Here is a 23,736-nt window from a genome sequence, read left to right as displayed (position 1 = left end):
TATTAATGTAAATGTTATAAATCATTATAATAAGTTTATTTAAAAATAACTTACAAATTTTTTAAGAAATTGTATTTTCATAAGAATTTTTATAAATATAGCAATTATATTTTAAATTAAATATTTATGATAAATAATATTGTTGATGTATACTTAGAACTAGAAATAAATAATATTGTTGACGTATAAGAGAACAACATTTTTTCTTATTCAACAGTTCTATTCGTAGAATTTAATAATTAGTGTTAAATGCTTTGTATTATATAAAATATTATTTTAAAAAAAAGATTTTTTAGCTTGAAACAAATTTGTATGTCAAGAATACAAAATATATTCTTATATCCTGATTTTATATTCAATCTTACTGCTTTGGGACGAGAACAGCAAAGGAAGATAAACTTCTTACATTCTTTTACAGACAAGGTAAATGCGAATACTAATAATGAATTAATTTATAACTTGTATTTTATAATATATATATTTACTACATAATTTATTATTACATAGATAGTACAAAAGCATATATATGCATTAAACGCACAGAATGACATTAAATATGGAACAACTCGTAAGTTTTTATTTATTTTTTATTTGTATGTTTTTATTGTTGTATTATGATGTAAGATTTATAAATTGTCAGCAATATAATTTTTTTTCAAAAACTTAAGATACTATTAAAGTGCTTGTTTCAATTGTTAAAACATTATTAAAATTTAAATTTATCAATCATTTAATAATCATATCAATAATTTATTAATCATTGCTGAAGATATTTTTCTTTTTCTGAACTTATTTTCAATATTAATTTTTAAAGTGACATATTTAATCGTACTATTATAAAATTAAGATACTAATTAATATATACAGACATGCACAAAATTTTACATTTTGTTTTTTATATAATATAGGCAAGACATTTCTTGACAGTATAATAGAAATGTCTTTTCAAAACAAATATCCGCAAGAGATGATACATGATAATCTAATAACGATGTTAATTGGGGTATGTAAAATATTTCTATATAATTTCTGCGGTATCTAAAATATTTCTATAACTATATTTATATATAAACAAACATAATTTATTGCAATTTATTAAATATAAAAAATTCGGAAAGAATAGGACTAATAAGAATCGAATCTAATAATAATAAATGCATTACATTATGTAAAAATTTCTTTTAATAATGGTTCTTTTGTGAAGCATTTTTCCTCTTAGCATACAAAAATAAATAATATATTATTGCAATACAATTAACATTATTTAATATGAAAAGAAAAAAAAACAAATCGATTATGATGTTGATAATACAAATCGTATTATATTTTTTAACATACTATATATAGGTATATATATGTGTGTATATATATATATATATATATTCTTTTTTTTTAGTTTTTTTAAAACATTTTAGACACAGAGTTGGTGATCGAAATATAATTTTATTTTATACTAATATTAACAAATTGCATCCCTTTATTAAATTAAGTTTTCATAAAGACCTTCTCCTTAAATAAACAAATAATACAGTAAAGAATTATAAAATTTCAGATAAAGATTTGGTGCATTCTATTGCAAATGAGTAGATTATTAAAAACACGCATCAAAAACATAATGATATTAATAAAAGCACTTTGCAACACTCTGTTATTACGAATCTCATACATGAATAACGAGTCACGAATTTTAATGGAATAACGAAATCTTGGATGTATAGGATATTTTAAATAAGAAATTAATAATATAATGTTATTTATTAAGTTTAGGAAAATAATTTCAATAGACAAATATCTTCATCACGCATGTAACGATTATTTAAAATTTAACGAAAATTAAAAATTTAAATATTTTTATCTACTCTTCTCATATACAGTTTAATGATTATTCTTGGTTTGTTTATATCGAATAATATTTTATCAGCATATTATTTATCTCTGTATGCGAAAGATGGTCCAAAGAAAGAACTGAAATATTATTATCGAAGAGAATTTTTATACTGTTTTTACACATTTTTACACTAATGACATTTTTACAATGTAAATACAATCACTTATTGCATTCGGTTTTTATTAGCTCTATTTGTTTCCGATTTTTATATTCAATATATCAGAACTTTTTTTGTTTTAACTTATTTATTGTATTAATCAACAAATTAAATTTGTATCTATTAGGGCAGTGATACAATTGCTACTACGGTAGATTTTGTGATTCTTATGTTAGCCAATTTTCCACAGATACAAGTATGTATTTATTACATTTATTAAATTTATTCAATAAACGAAATATGTTGTGAATGATAAAGGTGGCCCGGCAATAAGGATATAGGGATTGATTATATGTATATAATCTGTACGTGCAACTTCGAAGTTCATGAACATGTATTGTTGGAAAAGAGAGAACATGGAAAAGAGAAGTAGTAGCTAAATTTTACATTTTGATTCATGCCAGCTCTTACAAAAATCTGTTAACCGTGCGAATTGTGAGTTTAGAATAATTTTTAGATCAGTTATTTTATTGGCTTGCCAATCTTCAACCAGTAGAAAAATAATATCGCTCGTACGATTACTATTCTTCTTCTCCATGTAACAATGTCTATGACTTCCAGGTTTTATGTATAAATCAAATAATTAACACTTATATCTATTATCGGATCTCCTCTCGTACGATTCTCTTCTATGGTGAATATATTTTTAAACAGTAATAAAAAAATTCTTTCTCAATATTTCAATTATTCACACAAATAATAATATTTCAATTATTCACACAAATAATAATTTGTTTGGAATTCTTTTTCAATAATTCAATTATTCACAAATAATAATTTATTTAGAATTATCTTTTAATATGCAAGTATATAAATTATATCAAGTATATGAATTATATACAAGTACATGAAAATTATACAGTACTTTCTACTGAGCTTAATAGAATAATTAAATCGCTATAGCTTTGTTCAAATTGTAACTTAAATTTAATTTGTATTAACGACTTTTTTTTCAAAATAAGTATAATACCTATAACAAGTAAACAGAAAAGAAATGTAATATTCGTCATATATTTATTTATTACAAATTTGCTCAAATAAGAATTTTGTGTGTAATGTTTTAATTAAATTAAGAATTTTAATAAAGCTATACAATGTCTACATTGATTTTTGATCATTATAAGCATTTAAATATCAAAATACGAATTCGTAAATGCAATTAATAAGATTATCTTTTATGATTTATACATATTGTGTATATGTCTATATATTTATTATATATTTATAATCAAGTATCTTATTTAATATCGTAATAGGAAAAAGTATATAGAGAATTATGGAAAATTTATAAGACAGAAACTCCAAAATCTGCTCCAATTAAATACGAAGATTTACAACATATGGATTATTTGGATCGTGTCATTAAAGAAACTATGAGATTATTTCCTAGTCTTCCGTTAATTGGGCGATATTTAACAAAGGATATAAAAATGGGTTTGTTTTTAAATATAATTATCTTATTACTATATATATGTATATATATATTATTATTATTATGTATAAGTTAAATATGAAAAATCATAATTGTTAAAAGATAACTACAAATATATATAAATAAACAAACATATATTATTTTATTATTTAAGAATTATACGTTTATTTTATGCTTATACATAAAGATAAAATAAATATAGAAAAATATTCAATACTAAATATATTTTATATAATATCGATATTTTTCTCTTTATAAAATTATTCTTGGAATTTATTTCGATTATGAATTATAAGCAAAGTAAAATTCGAATAAAACACATCAGTCTTTTTTGTTTAATTGAAGATAAAATTGATTATAAAATTAAAGGGAATTGTTGTGTTTAAAGCAACTTTAATATTCATTAAAAATTAAATCTTAAAAAAAAACAAAAAAAAATTAAAGTTTGAATTTATCAAAATTCTTTAATAAGAAAGAATTTGAAAAAATCATGTTAATATTTAGTAAGAAATGTTATTTATTCAATGGCAATTTTGTATATCAAATACATAACGGTCAAATACATAACGGTACATAAAATGAAGACGATTTGAATTATAATGCTATGGCCTTATTTATATAAATTAATTATTATGCTTCTATTATAATAATTCTATTAGAATAATTAATGCTGCTGTTATATATTTTTCTATTATATATTTTTATATAATAATTTAAATATAAGTATATATGTTTTAGGAGAGAATATCTTGCCAAAAGACACTCATGTTATCTTGAGTATACTGGATCTACACCGAAATAAAAAATATTGGCCTAATCCATTGGTATTTGACCCGGACAGATTCCTCTCTGAGAAAATAGAAACATCTTACAAACATTACATGCCATTTGGTTATGGACTCAGGAATTGTATAGGTAAGAGAGTATAAATAAATCACATAAAACATATATCATAATAAAAAAATTTACTTGAATATAAGTTTTTGCAGGTATGAGATATGCAATGATTTCAATGAAAGTTATCTTAGCAGTTTTGATAAGAACATTTATGTTCAAAGTAGAGAAAAGTGTTCAAATAGATAAAATTAAATTAAATATGAATCTAACATTATGTAGTAATGAACCTATACATGTCATTATGAAAAAACGAGAATTACATTAAAATAAAATATATTGATTGAAAATAATCTAATTTTTTGTATGTTGTTTCTGCATATATGCTATAGTATGTATGTAACGAAAAGGTAATCTAAATATAAGTTGCAATTTATTTATATGATTGAAATTAAATGTATAATTCCTAATATGTAATTCAATAATAACATCAAAAATAGATGTGAAAGAATACATATCTACAATTGTTTTATGCAATAGTTAAATAGTATTTATTAAATATTTGTTAAAGTGAATGTGTATATGTGTCTATGTTTCTATTGTGTAATTTGCTAATTAAGAAAATAGATAAGAAAAAAAATTTTTTTTTATCTATTTTGAGTGCATCTAAAATGTTCAGAAAATGACTTGAATCAGTTTAAAAACTGATTCAAGTCATTTTCTCGAATTTACTCGTTATTTGACAAGAATAACTTTATTTTTTTAGTATTTTTCTTTAAAACATTTGCCCCGAATGTTTATTTAAATTCTCTTAATTTTAATTTTTTTCTAACGCTAAGTAATTTAAAAGTTAAACTGTTAATAATTATTTTATATTGCCTGCGGTCGGGAAGACGCTCTGGATGCTTTGAAACATCATTCTATCTTTGTTCTACATTCTATGAGAATAAAGATAGGCTGTTTCATAGTGCAGTCTTGACCGCAGTCGTTAATAATTATATAATCAGTTATAAAAATTTTAAAGCTGTAATTCCATTTTTTTTTACTTTTGGTTTTAAAAAATATTTTTTTAAGAATCTAAATGTACAATTAAACGAAAAACAATCAAGGACAAAAGTTATTCCCACCGCAAAGATATTAAATTTTGCAAGATATTGAATTGCAGCTTTAAAATTTATTAAATTGATTAAATAATTATTAATAAAAGTAATGATGGTAAGTAATTTAATTAGTAACTTAATTTTATCTAGAAAATATTATAATGTAATAAATTAAATTATCTATAACCACATGAATATGATTATTTTAACACTTTAACACGAATGGCATATAGCAACTTTTTCAATTGGCAAATCTAGTAAATAATTAATTAATTTAGTGAGATCTTTCTATAGATCTAGCACATTGATCATCTTTAACTGTATTTGTACTGTATTTTTTATCATTGTATTATAAACAGTGATTCTAAAGATGATTTCAAGATGTCTCGGTATATGTGTAATTTTGTTGCATTACATTTCATCCATGATTATAATCACTTGATGATACATCTTCTACTACATTAAAAACTGATAAAGATTTGTGGAAATGCAATATGTCAAAATTCAGTTTAAATTAAGGTACTTGCAGTATGCCATTATTATTAGAACTTTCTGATTGTCTTATGTTAGTGTATTTGTATTTACTGCAACAATAAAAATATTATATCAAAAATTAATTAGGTACTAAGTTTTTATATGAATATTTATATTTAAGTTAAGTAAGTTATGTGTTAAATATTCTATATCATTTTCAACTATATAAATAATTATATATAAATAACACTTGCCATCAATTAGTTTTTTCATAAAGCAACATTATTTACAGAATGTTTTTTCTTTATTAGAGAAAACAAAAGGATGTCTTTGTGATTTATAATAAAAAATTATGTATGCTTTACTTAAATAGTTTTCATAATTTTATCACAGCATCAGCTTGAATTATTGTTGATTCTTCTGTCTTATATACCACCAAGAATCGATTCATATCCTTTCTGCAAAAAAATTACACAATAAAAAATCTACTAAAAGGAAAATTAACTGAATAAATTTAATCGCTATATTCGACAAATATAGTGATGATCGCACTTGATTTTACCTTTGGCTCTTTTATTTCAGATTAAGCTTTTTAACCAATTCATGAATATAAGCTCTCTCTTTTGTTGTAGGAAGATGAGAACTCTGAGTTCTTTTTTGATTTGGAATTTCCAACAATTTTTCTTATAGTTAAATTCATTGTTATTGCAGTATAAGTTCCCTTATAAGTTAATGTTTTTGCTGGTTTCTGCATGGCATAGAATGAATGCTCCAATCACTTGTCACTAATAAATCTCTCAACATATTGATTCTATTAAAAAGTTTATTGTATAATCTGCAATACATCCAAATAAAAACTGATTACACACCAATATAAAAAAATTATATTTATAAAATATACTCAAATATATTGAGGTATTTAATTTATAACTGATACACACAAAATGGATAGTAAATTGAAGGAAATAGAAATTCTCTCACTTCTCGAAGGTCGAAAAATTTGAACGATCGCATCGTCTCAACAGTTCTCCAAAAGGAAACAAAAAAAGAACGTTAAGAATCTGCTTACTTACACTCTTATTACTTTAATGCAACACACGCCGGAGGTCATGAATTTCGCTCCGATATGATAATTTGTGCTGATCTCAATGTTGCGAAATACACGTGAAGTTGTGCCAAAATTATGTAAAAGCACTCACTCGCTAGATGCACCTTATACGAGAATACATTTATCTCATTAGAAAAAATTTACAAATATAATGAAAGCCAAAAACGGAGAAATAAATGTTGATCAGTAGCACTGACAAGATACTATTAAAGACGGCCAGCCATATAAATTTTCGTCACAAGCAACTGGGCATTGGGCTCGATGAGGTAATTAAAGAGCGATGACATTACCAACCGTTTTGATCGCACCGAAAATAATAAATATGAATGTTTTATTCTACGAAGAGACATTATTTTATTATCGATAATGAAAAGTTCTACATGCTCATACTTAATATATATGTGAAAAATAATAAAATAATAACAATATATTATAATGTAAAAAATTAGGATTTAATTAAAAAAATATTTTATGAATTATTATTTGTATTTATGCTTTGTATTAGTTAAATATATTACATACATTATTTATAATTAAGTATTAATTATAAAATAAGAAAGTAATAATGTGTAGCACTATATATATAATATAAAAAATAACACATAAATGACTTAATATAAAAATAATTTTTATATAAATATTATAATTCTTAAACATTATATTTCTTTGCTAATTATTTTTTATTCTAAGAAAAAAAAATCTATATAGTAGAATAAGGGACATTTTAAAAGACGAGAATAATAATTTTAAATCGGTTTTTAGTCCTTTAAAGATATGTGTTGTCTGAAATTCAACGAATTTTAAAAATATCTCTTAATATTTAAACCGTTGCATCCAATATTTTGAAAGCTATTTTTCGCAGTTTTTCGTATGATGTTTTCGAAATACTATATCTGTAACTTTCTATTGAGCGATCAAATGATTGTAAAAAAATTAATTAACATATTGCTAATAATTAGAATGATTAGAATTTTTTAGAAAAAATACGACTAAAATTCTAGGAAAATTATAATAGAATAGACTTTCATTTCGAAAAGTATTTCATAGATTGTTTTAAAAAAATTATTAATGCTACTAATAATTAACACTTTTTAAGAAATAAAATTTCTTTAGAAAGAGAAATATTAACTTTACCAATAAAAATAGCTTAACAAATTATAATAAATATAATAGGAATAATCTTTTAAGTTTTATTTGTTGATAGTTTTAGAGAGATATACAGAAATTTTTTTCTTGTAATTATAAATCAAAAATTAAAAAGAAATATCAGACAACGATTTGAAATATTGTAAGCTTTTTTGAATTTTTTTTTCAATGTACTTTAATAAATTTCATTTAATTTTAATTTTATCTTATTAATTATACGAATATACGCGAAAAATGGTTTTTTATTTTGTTTTAATAATTGAAAGATATATCCACAATATATATGAATATTAAATATGTTGAAAATATTAAGCAGATATTTTTAAATTTAATATGTCGTTAATATTCTTAATCTTTTAAATAATCTCACAATATATTATTTATTATTTATTATTTATTATTACATAATCCATGCCTTGCTTTTGGATGAACTTTGGATGAACACTTTTAAATTTTGATATATGATAATAAATTTATGATTCTTAATAATTTCTTAAAAGTTTTTATCATTATTACACATACATATGAGTATAAAATTTTACATTCTATTTTTGTTAAATAATGTAGATAGGACTTCTCTCTTTTTTGAGATTTTAATAGAAGCTTTTTATAAAGGTCAAGAGATGATGTATAATTGAATAAGAATATAACTGAATGTATAATTAATAATGATGTTTAATGCGTGCATTATTTGTGTGTAATTACCAAGATTGTGCAAGTATGAAATAATGCGATGATTTTCATAAAAATTATCCTAACAATTTTGATACTAATTTATATTGATAACTCCTTTTGATATATATTATAAAGATGTAATTTTCAATCAAATATGTTTTGAATTACGGCGTTCTCTTTTGGTTTTTAAAATATTTAATTTTAAAATATTGTAAAAATAAAAGTTTTAGAAAAAGAGATTTAACCTCAATACTTTTAGACATTAGTATATGATGTAAATTCATTCTTAATAATTTCTAAAAAAGTTTTTATCATTAATGTGCATACATATGAGCATAAAATTTTATATTCCATTTTTATTAAATAATATTGATAGGACTTCTTTTTTTTGAGATTTAATACAAGCTTTTTATAAAGGTCAAGAGATGTATATCTTGAGTAAGAACATAACTGAATGTATAATTAATAATGATATTTTAATGAGTGCATTATTTGCGTGTATAATTACCAAGATTGTGCAAATATGAAATATGCGATGATTTCCATAAAAATTATCCTAACAATTTTGATACTAATTTATATTGATAAGTTTTCTTTTGATATATATTATAAAGACGCAATTTTCAATAAAATATGTTTTAAATTATGGCGTCTTTTGGTTTTTAAGATATTTGATTTTAAGATATTGTAAAAATAAGATTTTTAGAAAAAGAGATTTAACTTCAATACTTTTAAATATTGATATATGATGTAAATTCATGACTCTTAATAATTTCTAAAAAGTTTCTATCATTATTGTGCATACATATGAGCATAAGATTTTACATTTTATTTTTGTTAAATAATATAGGTAGGACTTTTCTATTTTTCTGAGATTTTAATAGAAGCTTTTTATAAAGATCAAGAGTTGTATATCTTGAATAAGAATATGACTGAATGTATAATGATGTTTTAATGAGTGCATTATTTGCGTGTAATTACCAAGATTACAAATATGAAATATGCGATGATTTAAATAAAAATTATCCTAACAATTTTACTAATTTATATTGATAATTTTTTTTGATATATATTATAAAGATGCAATTTTCAATAAAATATGCTTTAAATTATATGGTGTTCTTTTTAAGTTTTTAAAATATTTGATGTTGAAATATTGTAAAAATAAAATTTTTAAAAAAAGAAATTTAATCTTAATAATGTTTACTTTAATAAATATTTTAAATTTATGATTCTTAGTAATTTTCAAAAAATTTTCATTATTATTGTGCATGCACATGCACATAAAATTTTATATATATTCTGTCTTTTTATATAATATAGATAGGACTTCTCTCTTTTTTTTAAATAAAAGCATCTTATAAAAGTCAGATATCATGTATGATTGAATAATAATATAATTACATATTTTATCAACATAGTTTTTTCATAAAAATTAAGAAGCCGTTATGCATGCTGTTTTTCTTTCGCGTAGAAAGATACAATTTTCGTAGAAAAATAAACATATTAATTACATAATATACTAAATACATAAATAGTAATTTTGTATAGAAAAATAAATACACTAAATACGTAAATAGTAGTATTTCAACTACTAAAATAGATCACCACTTGTACTGCTCATAGTATTTTTAATGAAAGTGCTTACTTTCATGTATATGTATTTTTTTCATTTAATTTTCTACTATTAATCAAAACAATTATATATGCTAAGGTTAGTTAGTCTTTATAGTATTTTGTTGGTGCTTTAAATAAAAAAATATATCGATGCTTGTGGAACAGTACATGTAATAATTTATTTATATATGTCAATGCAATTATATGAAAATATTATATAGGCTAACAAATTAGTTCAAGATTAAATATTCTAACTTAACATATGAATTAGGATCTCAAAACAAGAAAAAATTATCCTCTGAAGGTATGCCCATAAACGATTTATTAAGAGATATTATTATCTAAACATTTTCAATATAAAATTTTATAAAATTATTGTCAGGTTATCAGAAATAAATTAATAATGTTTCAACTACTTTAAAATTATTAGAAAATATGAAAACTGTAACATAATTATAGTATAAATTTTGTTCAAAGTGATGGCCTTGAACATTGGCTCAATATCTTTCTTCCATGACATCAATAGTAAAACGCCATTGGACAGCTGTAATTGTTTTATATATAATGTAATTGCTTCAATAATTCTTCTTTTTAAAAAATTAAAATTAATCCCTAAATTTTTTTCAACAAATGTGACAAAAAATTGTCACATTGTTTTATTACATTTTTTGATTAGTAGTTTCAGAGTTATTAGTTATATCTCCTAGAGAAAGAAAGAAAAAGAAAAAGTTGGTACGAGATAACTCGGCCGTGTCAGAATTTGCAAGACTAGTCGGGACGAGTATTTTCGGCCGCATCAGGGAAGAAGTTAATATTATTAGCCTTCAATAAATCTTTTATTTAAAAGTTTTTTTAAAACTTTTTGTTTAGTAGTCGTATATAATAAATTTATCATTCCTAACTTTCCTATAACTTTAGTTGATATCTCTTAAACAAAATGATTACGAGCACACCTTTAGAGGAAAATTTTTTCTTATTATGAGGTCCTAAATTTATATATTAGGACATCCTGAAACATCTTGTATATACAGACACACATATACACAGCTAATTTTTATATGATATAATATAATCCTAAAAAAACGAGAGAGAGAGAAAGAGAATACCAAAAGTAGGATTTTTGTTGATTTAAATTTTGTTGACAGATTTGATTTCCTTTATTGAAAAATTTGATTTTCTTCCTTTAAAGACAAAATAGCTAACATTAAGTTATACATATAAAAGAATTTAAAAAAATAGCAAAGTAAAAATTATCATTTGATATAGCGTCGAAATTATTATTTTTTAGAATCTTGTAAAAGTAATGCATTTTAAACCAAAACTTTACCAAAATTTTACCTTCTTTTTAATCTGAAAAATTCTTAAAAATTTTCTGTGTGAGATTTGATATTTCAATAAAATTTAATGCATTTACTTTCCAATTTAAAGGACGCATTATGTAAATTGTTTTTTTAATTATTATCGTATGATTGGGTGGGGAGATATAATAAAAGCGTCTCCATCATTTACAGAAGTAGTAGAGCATTACTGCAAAACCATACTGTTTCGCTGTTATCATTGTTTAATAATGCCATTTATAAGTGTTGTGTTAATTGCATTGGCAGGTATCGTCATAAGTTATTTCATCTCGAATTACTGTCACCGACGATCTTCTATTAAAACGGTAAACACTCTGCCTGGTCCAAAAGCATTTCCATTTATTGGAAGTGCCTATTATTTTCTTCTGCAGAATTCTAATGGTAATAATAAAGAAGATAAAAATATTTATCCAAAAATTAATTACCGCTAAATATTGTTATTAATTCAAAATAATAAAATTTTGATAAATTACCTTATATAATAAATATTTTCTAGAATTTTTAAGTATTATATCTCAATTAACAAGAAAATATCCGTCTCCATTTAAATTTTACATGGCTAACAAATTATTTATTGGAACATGTGAATTTGATCAAATGCAGGTAAAAAAATAATGCCTATATATTTCAATATAAATATATTTTAATTGAATGATTCAAACAAATTAATTTATTTAGGGAATATGTATATATATTCCAAATAAATAATAACTCTCTATATCTTTAATAATTTATCACTAATCTAACTAAAGTGATTTTCTAAAGTACATGAATAGCTCAAGTATCAAGTGGTACAAGACGAACAATAAAAATTTGAGAAATAAAGATTTTAGCGTTTGTTTTTATCATAAGTACATAAAAATGATTTAATTATGCAATCTGATTGACTCTGAAAACAGATGAATTTAGTATAATTCTATGATATATAATATATTCAGTATAATTCTATGATTTACATTATTTGTATCTCAAATCTGTTAATAATTTGATGTCGAGTTTGGGTCGACTGTATCATTTGACATCTAAACTACTCATGTTAATTGTCTGAATAACATAAACAGATATGTATTCGAATTATTTAACAATATTTCATATAACATTGTAGATAATCTTACGTAATAGTGAAGAGAAAAGTATACTATATAAATTTCTTAAACCATTATTAGGTAAAGGATTACTCACAGCACCTGGTAAGATATTGTTAATATAATAAAATTTAAAATAACTTCTAATTAGGGCTGCTATCCATTTTTATCGGTTTTATCTTAGTTTATAACGTTGTTAGCCCGAGACTGTTCGTAGTGATTTTATAAAATAGTCCAGATTTTTAGCGGTTTTTTTCCAAATATGCCGGCATGGAATATTGACGCAGTGAGAGGATGTCAATCGAAATCATTGACAACAGAAAAAATAATATTGTAATAATCATTTTATTATTATTATTATTATTATTATTAATTATTATTAATAATTCTCAATAATAATAATGATTATTAATGATTATTAATAATGATTCATAATATTCATAATATTATTAATATAATATTATGAATATTATGAAAAATAATATTAATAATATTAATATTCAAAATATAAAAGATTCTTTTATTTTTATTGCTTTATATCAGCTTTATTAGTTGCAATACTTTTATGTTATGGATGTCTATTTTAGTCGGAAAGTCTGAAATTTTAGATCTCTCAATCCTAAGTCATTAAAATTACAGATAATAGCCCTACTTTACTCTCTCTCTCTCTCTCTCTCTCTCTCTCTCTCTCTCTCTCTCTCTCTCTCTTCCTTTATCTCTTTTTCTTTCTAATATTTAAATTACATAATAACATAATTAAAACAACTTTTATAATTTACTTGTATTTCTGTAGTCACATAATATTTTTATTTATACTTCGACAGCAATGTAGCAAATTTAAAATTATTAATACTTAAATTTTTAATAACATTTTTTATTATCATGATTTTTATTTGTATATTACATATTCTTTCTTTTTTACTATATCTTCATATATATTTATTTTAGGATCGACAGGGATTAAAAATCGAAAAAAAATAGCACCGAATTTTAATACAATCGCACTACAAAACTCTTTTAATGTATTTGTCGAACAATCTGTAATATTAACAGATCAATTAGAAAAGATTGTATTAAAAGAAAATAAAATGATTCTTTTAAATCAAATATCAAAATATGCTCTGAATAGTGCGTGTGGTAAGATTAAATATTTTTATTTATTTATAAAACGTCTGTATATTGTATATATATATATATATATATATATATATATAAAATAATTTTTAAAAAAATCGTACATAGTTATGTTATACATTTTATACATAATCTTTATGCATATGCTTATCTTTAACATCTTATTTGTGTTACGCATCTTATAAATAATCCATAAATTAAATAATATTAAATAAAGATGATATAAAGATAAAATTTTTAGGAGTAAAAAATTGTCATAATTACAATAATTTAACAATAGCAGAATTAAATTTATTTCATTGAATTAATTATAATTATAAGTTTACATTTGAATTAATTGTAATCATAAATTCGCATCAAAATTATAATATAAAAATTCATATAAAAAACCTATATAAATTCTTTTCAAGAAAACATGGAAAAACTCCAAATTTACACACGCGATCGTTAAAAAAATTATTTAAAAAAAAAATTTTAGTTTAAAAAATACAAAGTAATGTTATTTCATTATCCACGGAAATCTGTTTTATTTAAAAAAAATTATGATATGAAAATGTGCCAATTTGCAAAAAAATTATTTAAACTTATATATCTTTCTTGCAAAAATACTAATATCAAAAATATTGCAAAAATATAAAAATTATAAAAATTTAATAAAATAATACAAAAAAGCTTTGCTATTTATTCATATTATATGTATAATATTGTATTTCATTTAGAAATGTCTATAAGAGAACTTTCTTTATTATAACGTTAAAAACATATTTGATTGCCATATAATTTAATCTGTATAATCTATTATAATTTTTATGTATTACATATTTGAAATTTGATAATAAAATATTTTATTATGGATAGTAAAATCTTTTATCATATTATTCATGTTACTTTATTACAATTGATATAGCAATACAAAAATCTTTTGTATGAAATACTTATGACTTTTAAATTTTTGCAGTATTTTGTAATATTATAAATTTAACAAGAAATATATATAACTTTAAATAGTTTTTTAGCTTATTTGCTACATTATAATTTTTTATATAAAAGAAATTTGTACAGTAGATGATAAAATAATGTTTGTTTTAATAATGTTTGTATAACATTTTTTTATGTATTATTATTTTTTGTAAACTAATACCCTTTTATACACGAAGTTTTTTTGTGTGGACAGTGCATTTTTCTACTTTTTCTTATAAAGACAATATTTAAAACTTTTAAATTTAGAAAGACAATTGTACATTAATCTTTTTTTAGTAATATTTATACACAAATTATTTAATTAAAATCATCTTATTTATTAAATCTTAATAATGCATAGAATGATTAGATTTCTAATAAGCTTATAATTAATGGCGTTAATTCATATTGTATAAAAGAACAGAAGTTTAAACAATATATAAATTATCCCATCATAGAATATATAAAATGTAGATGTCCAATCATATAAATATAGAATATGTATATTGTACATTTGTATATATACCGCGAAGTAACTTATCGCCGATAAGCTTTATCCAAAGTGTTCAAAATAGTGACTGTGCAGTAGGATTCATATCATTTTGTACAGAAACTTTTTACATATAATAGAAAAAATCGTACGCCAAAGAACATATACAATAGAGACACATGTAATGGAAAAGAACGAAAAGCAACATGATGATTATTAAAATATTTCTTCAATGAAAACATTAAAATTCTGCATCTCTTTTCGTTTATTGAGTACATAGAACAAAAATAAACACTTTCTTTATAATGAGATCCAAGCTGTCGATTATGACTATTAAGATTTTAAATGGTAGAACTATTACTTTGTGAGATCCTATAATCTATTATTTTTGTACAGGACGATTCATATACATAGTTCGCTTCGCTATTGCTACGCGTAATTTAGTACGAGTTATTATCATATCTTTTGATTTTTGAGTTTTTGTATTTTATATATTTTACTTTTTAGAAGATTTTGATAATAAGATATGTTATAAAATATTATTCAAAATTCAATATAAATAAATTTATACTCAGGTAGCAAGATAACATCTAAAGAGATCTTAATGACGTACTATCACTTCATTAAAACGTTACTTTAAACGTCATTTGACGTCATTCTGCTACCTGGATATGTAAAGAAAATTGAATACTAAAAATAACCAATCTATAGTTAATTGTTATTTTCAAGTATTTTGTAAGAAACTTTCATTTTCTGTTTAAAAATTTCGTATTACATTTGTTTAACGAATATATAAAATGTATAACTTAATATTATTAATAAATTAATGATTATAAATCTTGATAGTTATAAATCTTGATTAATTATTTTATTTTTCATGACATTATAAAGACATAATGACGAATATCAAAGTGGAATCCTTATCCAATGAAATCAATCAATATATGGAAGCAATAACGAGGTAAAATAATTTTGTTAGCTCTAATTTCTTACAATATTAATGTAAATGTTATAAATCATTATAATAAGTCTATCTAAAAATAACTTACAAATTTTTTAAGAAATTGTATTTTCATAAGAATTTTTATAAATATAGCAATTATATTTTAAATTAAAAATTTATGATAAATAATATTGTTGATGTATACTTAGAACTAGAAATAAATAATATTGTTGACGCATAAGAGAACAACATTTTTTCTTATTCAACAGTTCTATTCGTAGAATTTAATAATTAGTGTTAAATGCTTTGTATTATATAAAATATTATTTAAAAAAAAAAATTTTTCAGCTTGAAACAAATTTGTATGTCAAGAATACGAAATGTATTCTTATATCCTGATTTTATATTCAATCTTACTGCTTTGGAACGAGAACAGCAAAGGAAGATAAACTTCTTACATTCTTTTACAGACAAGGTAAATGCGAATACTAATAATGAATTAATTTATAACTTGTATTTTATAATATATATATATTTACTACATAATTTATTATTACATAGATAGTACAAAAGCATATATATGCATTAAACGCACAGAATGACATTAAATATGGAACAACTCGTAAGTTTTTATTTATTTTTTATTTGTATGTTTTTATTGTTGTATTATGATGTAAGATTTATAAATTGTCAGCAGTATAATTTTTTTTCAAAAACTTAAGATACTATTAAAGTGCTTGTTTCAATTGTTGAAACATTATTAAAATTTAAATTTATCAATCATTTAATAATCATATCAATAATTTATTAATCATTGCTGAAGATATTTTTCTTTTTCTGAACTTATTTTCAATATTAATTTTTAAAGTGACATTTTTAATCGTACTATTATAAAATTAATACACTAATTAATATATACAGACATGCACAAAATTTTACATTTTGTTTTTTATATAATATAGACAAGACATTTCTTGACAATATAATAGAAATGTCTTATCAAGACAAATATCCGCAAGAGATGATACATGATAATCTAATAACGATGTTAATTGGGGTATGTAAAATATTTCTATATAATTTCTGCGGTATCTAAAATATTTCTATAACTATATTTATATATAAACAAACATAATTTATTGCAATTTATTAAATATAAAAAATTCGGAAAGAATAGGACTAATAAGAATGGAATCTAATAATAATAAATGCATTACATTATGTAAAAATTTCTTTTAATAATGGTTCTTTTGTGAAGCATTTTTCCTCTTAGCATACAAAAAAAATAAATAATAATAAAAAAAAAAAAAAAAAAAAAAAAATAAAATATTATTGAATACAAATTATAATAACATTTTAGACATAGAGTTAGTGATCGGAATATAATTTTATTTTATACTAATATTAACAAATTGCATCCCTTTATTAAATTAAGTTTTCATAAAGACCTTCTCCTTAAATAAACAAATAATATAGTAAATCATTATAAAATTTCAGATAAAGATTTGGTGCATTCTATTGCAAATGAGCAGATTCTTAAAAACACGCATCAAAAACATAATAATATTAATAAAAGCACTTTGCAACACTCTGTTATTACAAATCTCATACATGAATAACAAGTCATGAGTTTTAATGGAATAACAGATTGAAATCTTGGATGTATAGGATATTTTAAATAAGAAATTAATAATATAATGTTATTTATTAAGTGTTAGGAAAATAATTTCAATAGACAAATATCTTCATCACGCATGTAACGATTATTTAAAATTTAACGAAAATTAAAAATTTAAATATTTTTATCTACTCTTCCCATATTAATGATTATTCTTGGTTTGTTTATATCGAATAATATTTTATCAACATATTATTTATCTCTGTATGCGAAAGATCCAAAGAAAGGTCCAAAGAAAGGTCCAAAGAAAGAACTGAAATATTATTATCGAAGAGAATTTTTATACTGTTTTTACACATTTTTACACTAATGACATTTTTACAATGTAAATACAATCATTTATTGCATTCGGTTTTTATTAGCTCTATTTCTTTCCAATTTTTTATATTCAATATATCAGAACTTTTTTTGTTTTAACTTATTTATTGTATTAATCAACAAATTAAATTTTTATCTATTAGGGCAGTGATACAATTGCTACTGCGGTAGATTTTGTGATTCTTATGTTAGCCAATTTTCCACAGATACAAGTATGTATTTATTACATTTATTAAATTTATTCAATAAACGAAATATGTTGTGAATGATACATAGGTGGCCCGGCAATAAGAATATAGGGATTGATTATATGTATATAATTTGTACGCGCAACTTCGAAGTTCATGAACATGTATTGTTACATGGAAAAGAGAAGTAGTAGCTAAATTTTACATTTTGATTCATGCCAGCTCTTACAAAAATCTGTTAACCGTGCGAATTGTGAGTTTAGAATAATTTTTAGATCAGTTATTTTATTGGCTTGCCAATCTTCAACCAGTAGAAAAATAATATCGCTCGTACGATTACTATTCTTCTTCTCCATGTAACAATGTCTATGACTTCGAGGTTTTATGTATAAATCAAATAATTAACACTTATATCTATTATCGGATCTCCTCTCGTACGATTCTCTTCTATGGTGAATATATTTTTAAACAGTAATAAAAAAGTTCTTTCTCAATATTTCAATTATTCACACAAATAATAATATTTCAATTGTTCACACAAATAATAATTTGTTTGGAATTCTTTTTCAATAATTTAATTATTCACAAATAATAATTTATTTAGAATTATATTTTAATATACAAGTATATAAATTATATCAAGTATATGAATTATATACAAGTACATGAAAATTATACAGTACTTTCTACTGAGCTTAATAGAATAATTAAATCGCTATAGCTTTGTTCAAATTGTAACTTAAATTTAATTTGTATTAACGACTTTTTTTTCAAAATAAGTATAATACCTATAACAAGTAAACAGAAAAGAAATGTAATATTCGTCATATATTTATTTATTACAAATTTGCTCAAATAAGAATTTTGTGTGTAATGTTTTAATTAAATTAAGAATTTTAATAAAGCTATACAATGTCTACATTGATTTTTGATCATTATAAGCATTTAAATATCAAAATACGAATTCGTAAATGCAATTAATAAGATTATCTTTTATGATTTATACATATTGTGTATATGTCTATATATTTATTATATATTTATAATCAAGTATCTTATTTAATATCGTAATAGGAAAAAGTATATAGAGAATTATGGAAAATTTATAAGACAGAAACTCCAAAATCTGCTCCAATTAAATACGAAGATTTACAACATATGGATTATTTGGATCGTGTCATTAAAGAAACTATGAGATTATTTCCTAGTATTCCTTTAATTGGGCGATATTTAACAAAGGATATAAAAATAGGTTTGCTTTTAAATATAATTATCTTATTACTATATATATGTATATATATATTATTATTATTATTATGTATAACTTAAATATGAAAAATCATAATTGTTAAAAGATAACTACAAATATATATAAATAAACAAACATATATTATTTTATTATTTAAGAATTATACGTTTATTTTATGCTTATACATAAAGATAAAATAAATATAGAAAAATATTCAATACTAAATATATTTTATATAATATCGATATTTTTCTCTTTATAAAATTATTCTTGGAATTTATTTCGATTATGAATTATAAGCAAAGTAAAATTCGAATAAAACACATCAGTCTTTTTTGTTTAATTGAAGATAAAATTGATTATAAAATTAAAGGGAATTGTTGTGTTTAAAGCAACTTTAATATTCATTAAAAATTAAATCTTAAAAAAAAACAAAAAAAAATTAAAGTTTGAATTTATCAAAATTTTTTAATAAGAAAGAATTTGAAAAAATCATGTTAATATTTAGTAAGAAATATTATTTATTCAATGGCAATTTTGTATATCAAATACATAACGATCTATAAAATGAAGACGATTTGAATTATAATGCTATGGTCTTATTTATATAAATTAATTATTATATTTCTATTATAATAATTCTATTAGAATAATTAATGCTTCTGTTATATATTTTTCTATTATATATTTTTATATAATAATTTAAATATAAGTATATATGTTTTAGGAGAGAATATCTTGCCAAAAGACACTGATGTTATCTTGAGTATACTGGATCTACACCGAAATAAAAAATATTGGCCTAATCCATTGGTATTTGACCCGGACAGATTCCTCTCTGAGAAAATAGAAACATCTTACAAACATTACATGCCATTTGGTTATGGACTCAGGAATTGTATAGGTAAGAGAGTATAAATAAATCACATAAAACATATATCATAATAAAAAAATTTACTTGAATATAAGTTTTTGCAGGTATGAGATATGCAATGATTTCAATGAAAGTTATCTTAGCAGTTTTGATAAGAACATTTATGTTCAAAGTAGAGAAAAGTGTTCAAATAGATAAAATTAAATTAAATATGAATATAATATTATGTACTAATGAACCTATACAGGTCATTATGAAAAAACGAGAATTACATTAAAATAAAATATATTGATTGAAAATAATCTAATTTTTTGTATGTAATTTTTGTATGTAATTTTTTGTTGTTTTTGCATATATGCTATAGTATGTATGAGTAACGAAAAGGTAATCTAAATATAAGTTGGAATTTATTTTTATGATTGAAATTAAATGTATAATTCCTAATATGTAATTCAATAATAACATCAAAAATAGATGTGAAAGAACATATCTACAATTGTTTTATGCAATAGTTAAATAGTATTTAGTAAATATTTGTTAAAGTGAATGTGTGTATGTGTCTATGTTTCTATTGTGTAATTTGCTAATTAAGAAAATAGATAAGAAAAAAATTTTTTTTTTATCTATTTTGAGTGCATCTAAAATGTTCAGTTTAAAAACTGATTCAAGTCATTTTCTCGAATTTTATAGTTATTTGACAAGAATAACTTTATTTTTTTAGTATTTTTCTTTAAAACATTTGCCCCGATTGTTTATTTAAATTCTTTTAATTTTAATTTTTTTCTAACGCTAGGTAATTTAAAAGTTAAACTGTTAATAATTATTTTATATTGGCTGCGGTCAGGAAGACGCTCTGGATGCTTTGAAACATCATTCTATCTTTGTTCTCATTACATGAGAATAAAGATAGAATGTTTCATAGTGCAGTCTTGACCGCATCCATTAATAATTATATAATCAGTTATAAAAATTTTAAAGCTGTAATTTAATTTTTTTTTACTTTTGGTTTTAAAAAATATTTTTTTAAGAATCTAAATGTACAATTGAACGAAAAACAATAAAGGACAAAAGTTATTCCCACTGCAAAGATATTAAATTTTGCAAGATATTGAATTGCAGCTTTAAAATTTATTAAATTGATTAAATAATTATTAATAAAAGTAATGATGGTAAGTAATTTAATTTTATCTAGAAAATATTATAATGTAATAAATTAAATTAACTATAACCACACGAATATAATTACTTTAACACGCATAGCATATAGCAACTTTTTCATTTGGCAAATCTAGTAAATAATTCATTAATTTAGTGAGATCTTTCTATAGATCTAGAATATTGATCATCTTTAACTGTATTTGTACTGTATTTTTTATCATTGTATTAAACAGTGATTCTAAAGGTGATTTCAAGATGTATCACGATATCTATGTAATTTTGATGCATTCCATTTTATCCATGGTTATAATCACTTGATGATTGATACATTTTCTACCACATTAAAAACTGATAAAGATTTGTGGAAATGCAATATGTCAAAATTCAGTTTAAATTAAGGTACTTGCAGTATGCCATTATTATTAGAACTTTCTGATTGTCTTATGTTAGTGTATTTGTATTTACTGCAACAATAAAAATATTATATCAAAAATTAATTAGGTACTAAGTTTTTATATGAATATTTATATTTAAGTTAAGTGAGTTATGTGTTAAATATTCTATATCATTTTCAACTACATAAATAATTATATATAAATAACACTTGCCATCAATTAGTTTTTTCATAAAGCAACATTATTTACAGAATGTTTTTTCTTTATTAGAGAAAACAAAAGGTCTTTGTGATTTATAATAAAAAATTATGTATGTTTTACTTAAATAGTTTTCATAATTTTATCACAGCATCAGCTTGAATTATTGTTGATTCTTCTGTCTTATATACCACCAAGAATCGATTCATACCCTTTCTGCAAAAAAATTACACAATAAAAAAATCTACTAAGGAAAATTAACTGAGTAAATTTAATTGCTATATTCGACAAATGTAGTGTTGATCACATTTGATTTTACCTTTGGCTCTTTTATTTCAGATTAAGCTTTTTAACCAATTCATGGATATAAGCTCTCTCTTTTGTTGTAAGAAGATGAGAACTCTGAGTTCTTTTGATTTGGAATTTCCAACAATTTTTGTTATCGTTAAATTCATTGTTATTGCAGTATAAGTTCTCTTATAAGATAATGTTTTTGCTGGTTTCTGCATGGCATAGAATGCTCCAATCATTTGTCATTAATAAATCTCTCAACATATTGATTCTATTAAAAAGTTTATTGTATACTCTGCAATATATCCAAATAAAAACTAATTATATACCAATAAAAAATTTTTTAAAATATCCATAAAATATCCATAAAATATATTGACGTATTTAATTAACTGATAAACAACACAACTAGTAAATCGAAAGAAATACAAATTCCACTTTGAAGATTGAAAAACTTGGATCATTATTATTAGCAGTTTCTTTAAAAGAAAGTAAAAATAAAACGCAAACAACTGCCTGCGTACACTCTTACGTTGAAGCAAGGCATGTCGAAGGACTTGAAAGTTCCAATATGATAATTTGTGCTGATTTCAATAATATTGCGAAATATATGAAATTATGTCCGAAAATGCACTTATTCGTTATGCATCCATTCCTTGAACGAAACGACATTTGCCTCTTCAGGAAAAATTTATATATCTAACGAAAGCTAAAAATGTATCGCTGTTTTAGGACGAGAAATAAAAACATTATCAGCAGCAGCAATAGTTGTCTAGTAACTTCGTTAGCTCCATCTACATTTTGAATATTCGATGCTCTACAGATAAAGTTGACATTGATATAATTCCAATGTATAACACAAATATGTATAAACTGGTGTATATTAAAACTCAAGAATGAGCAATTACAATAAAAAATACGAAAAAAGTTACATTTTAAGAAACTGCAAGTAATGTCTTTTAAATTCTTTTACCACGTGTCCATTA

General features: G+C 22.1%; 2 protein-coding genes and 2 long non-coding RNA genes across 4 annotated transcripts; 2 read left to right on the top strand and 2 right to left on the bottom strand.

The window, feature by feature from the left end:
- Window positions 1–937: 937 nt before the first annotated feature.
- On the top strand, window positions 938–4,639 carry LOC105250993 (cytochrome P450 4V2). The gene is made up of 5 exons (XM_025411483.1): window positions 938–1,003; window positions 2,173–2,241; window positions 3,302–3,479; window positions 4,216–4,392; window positions 4,467–4,639. The coding sequence occupies exons 1-5, from the start codon at window positions 938–940 to the stop codon at window positions 4,637–4,639; spliced, it is 663 nt and encodes a 220-aa protein (XP_025267268.1).
- Window positions 4,640–6,145: 1,506 nt separating this feature from the next.
- On the bottom strand, window positions 6,146–7,245 carry LOC112638891. Its single transcript, XR_003123200.1, has 3 exons — window positions 6,959–7,245; window positions 6,448–6,720; window positions 6,146–6,343 (listed from the first exon to the last, which is right to left on the bottom strand). It is a non-coding gene; the product is annotated as an uncharacterized LOC112638891 (long non-coding RNA).
- Window positions 7,246–13,970: 6,725 nt separating this feature from the next.
- Window positions 13,971–20,985, top strand: LOC105248814 (cytochrome P450 3A19-like). The gene is made up of 9 exons (XM_025411482.1): window positions 13,971–14,011; window positions 16,350–16,419; window positions 16,750–16,876; window positions 16,963–17,023; window positions 17,364–17,458; window positions 18,541–18,609; window positions 19,660–19,837; window positions 20,562–20,738; window positions 20,813–20,985. The coding sequence occupies exons 2-9, from the start codon at window positions 16,355–16,357 to the stop codon at window positions 20,983–20,985; spliced, it is 945 nt and encodes a 314-aa protein (XP_025267267.1). The 5' UTR covers window positions 13,971–14,011; window positions 16,350–16,354.
- Window positions 20,986–22,480: 1,495 nt separating this feature from the next.
- Window positions 22,481–23,624, bottom strand: LOC105257208. Its single transcript, XR_889644.3, has 3 exons — window positions 23,283–23,624; window positions 22,779–23,045; window positions 22,481–22,675 (listed from the first exon to the last, which is right to left on the bottom strand). It is a non-coding gene; the product is annotated as an uncharacterized LOC105257208 (long non-coding RNA).
- Between the last annotated feature and the right edge of the window lie 112 nt (window positions 23,625–23,736).

This window comes from Camponotus floridanus, unplaced genomic scaffold (genome assembly GCF_003227725.1).
Source record: "Camponotus floridanus strain SB8 unplaced genomic scaffold, Cflo_v7.5 scaffold4, whole genome shotgun sequence".
NCBI classification, from domain to species: Eukaryota; Metazoa; Arthropoda; class Insecta; order Hymenoptera; family Formicidae; genus Camponotus; species Camponotus floridanus.
This window is presented reverse-complemented; position numbering and strand designations above follow the sequence as displayed.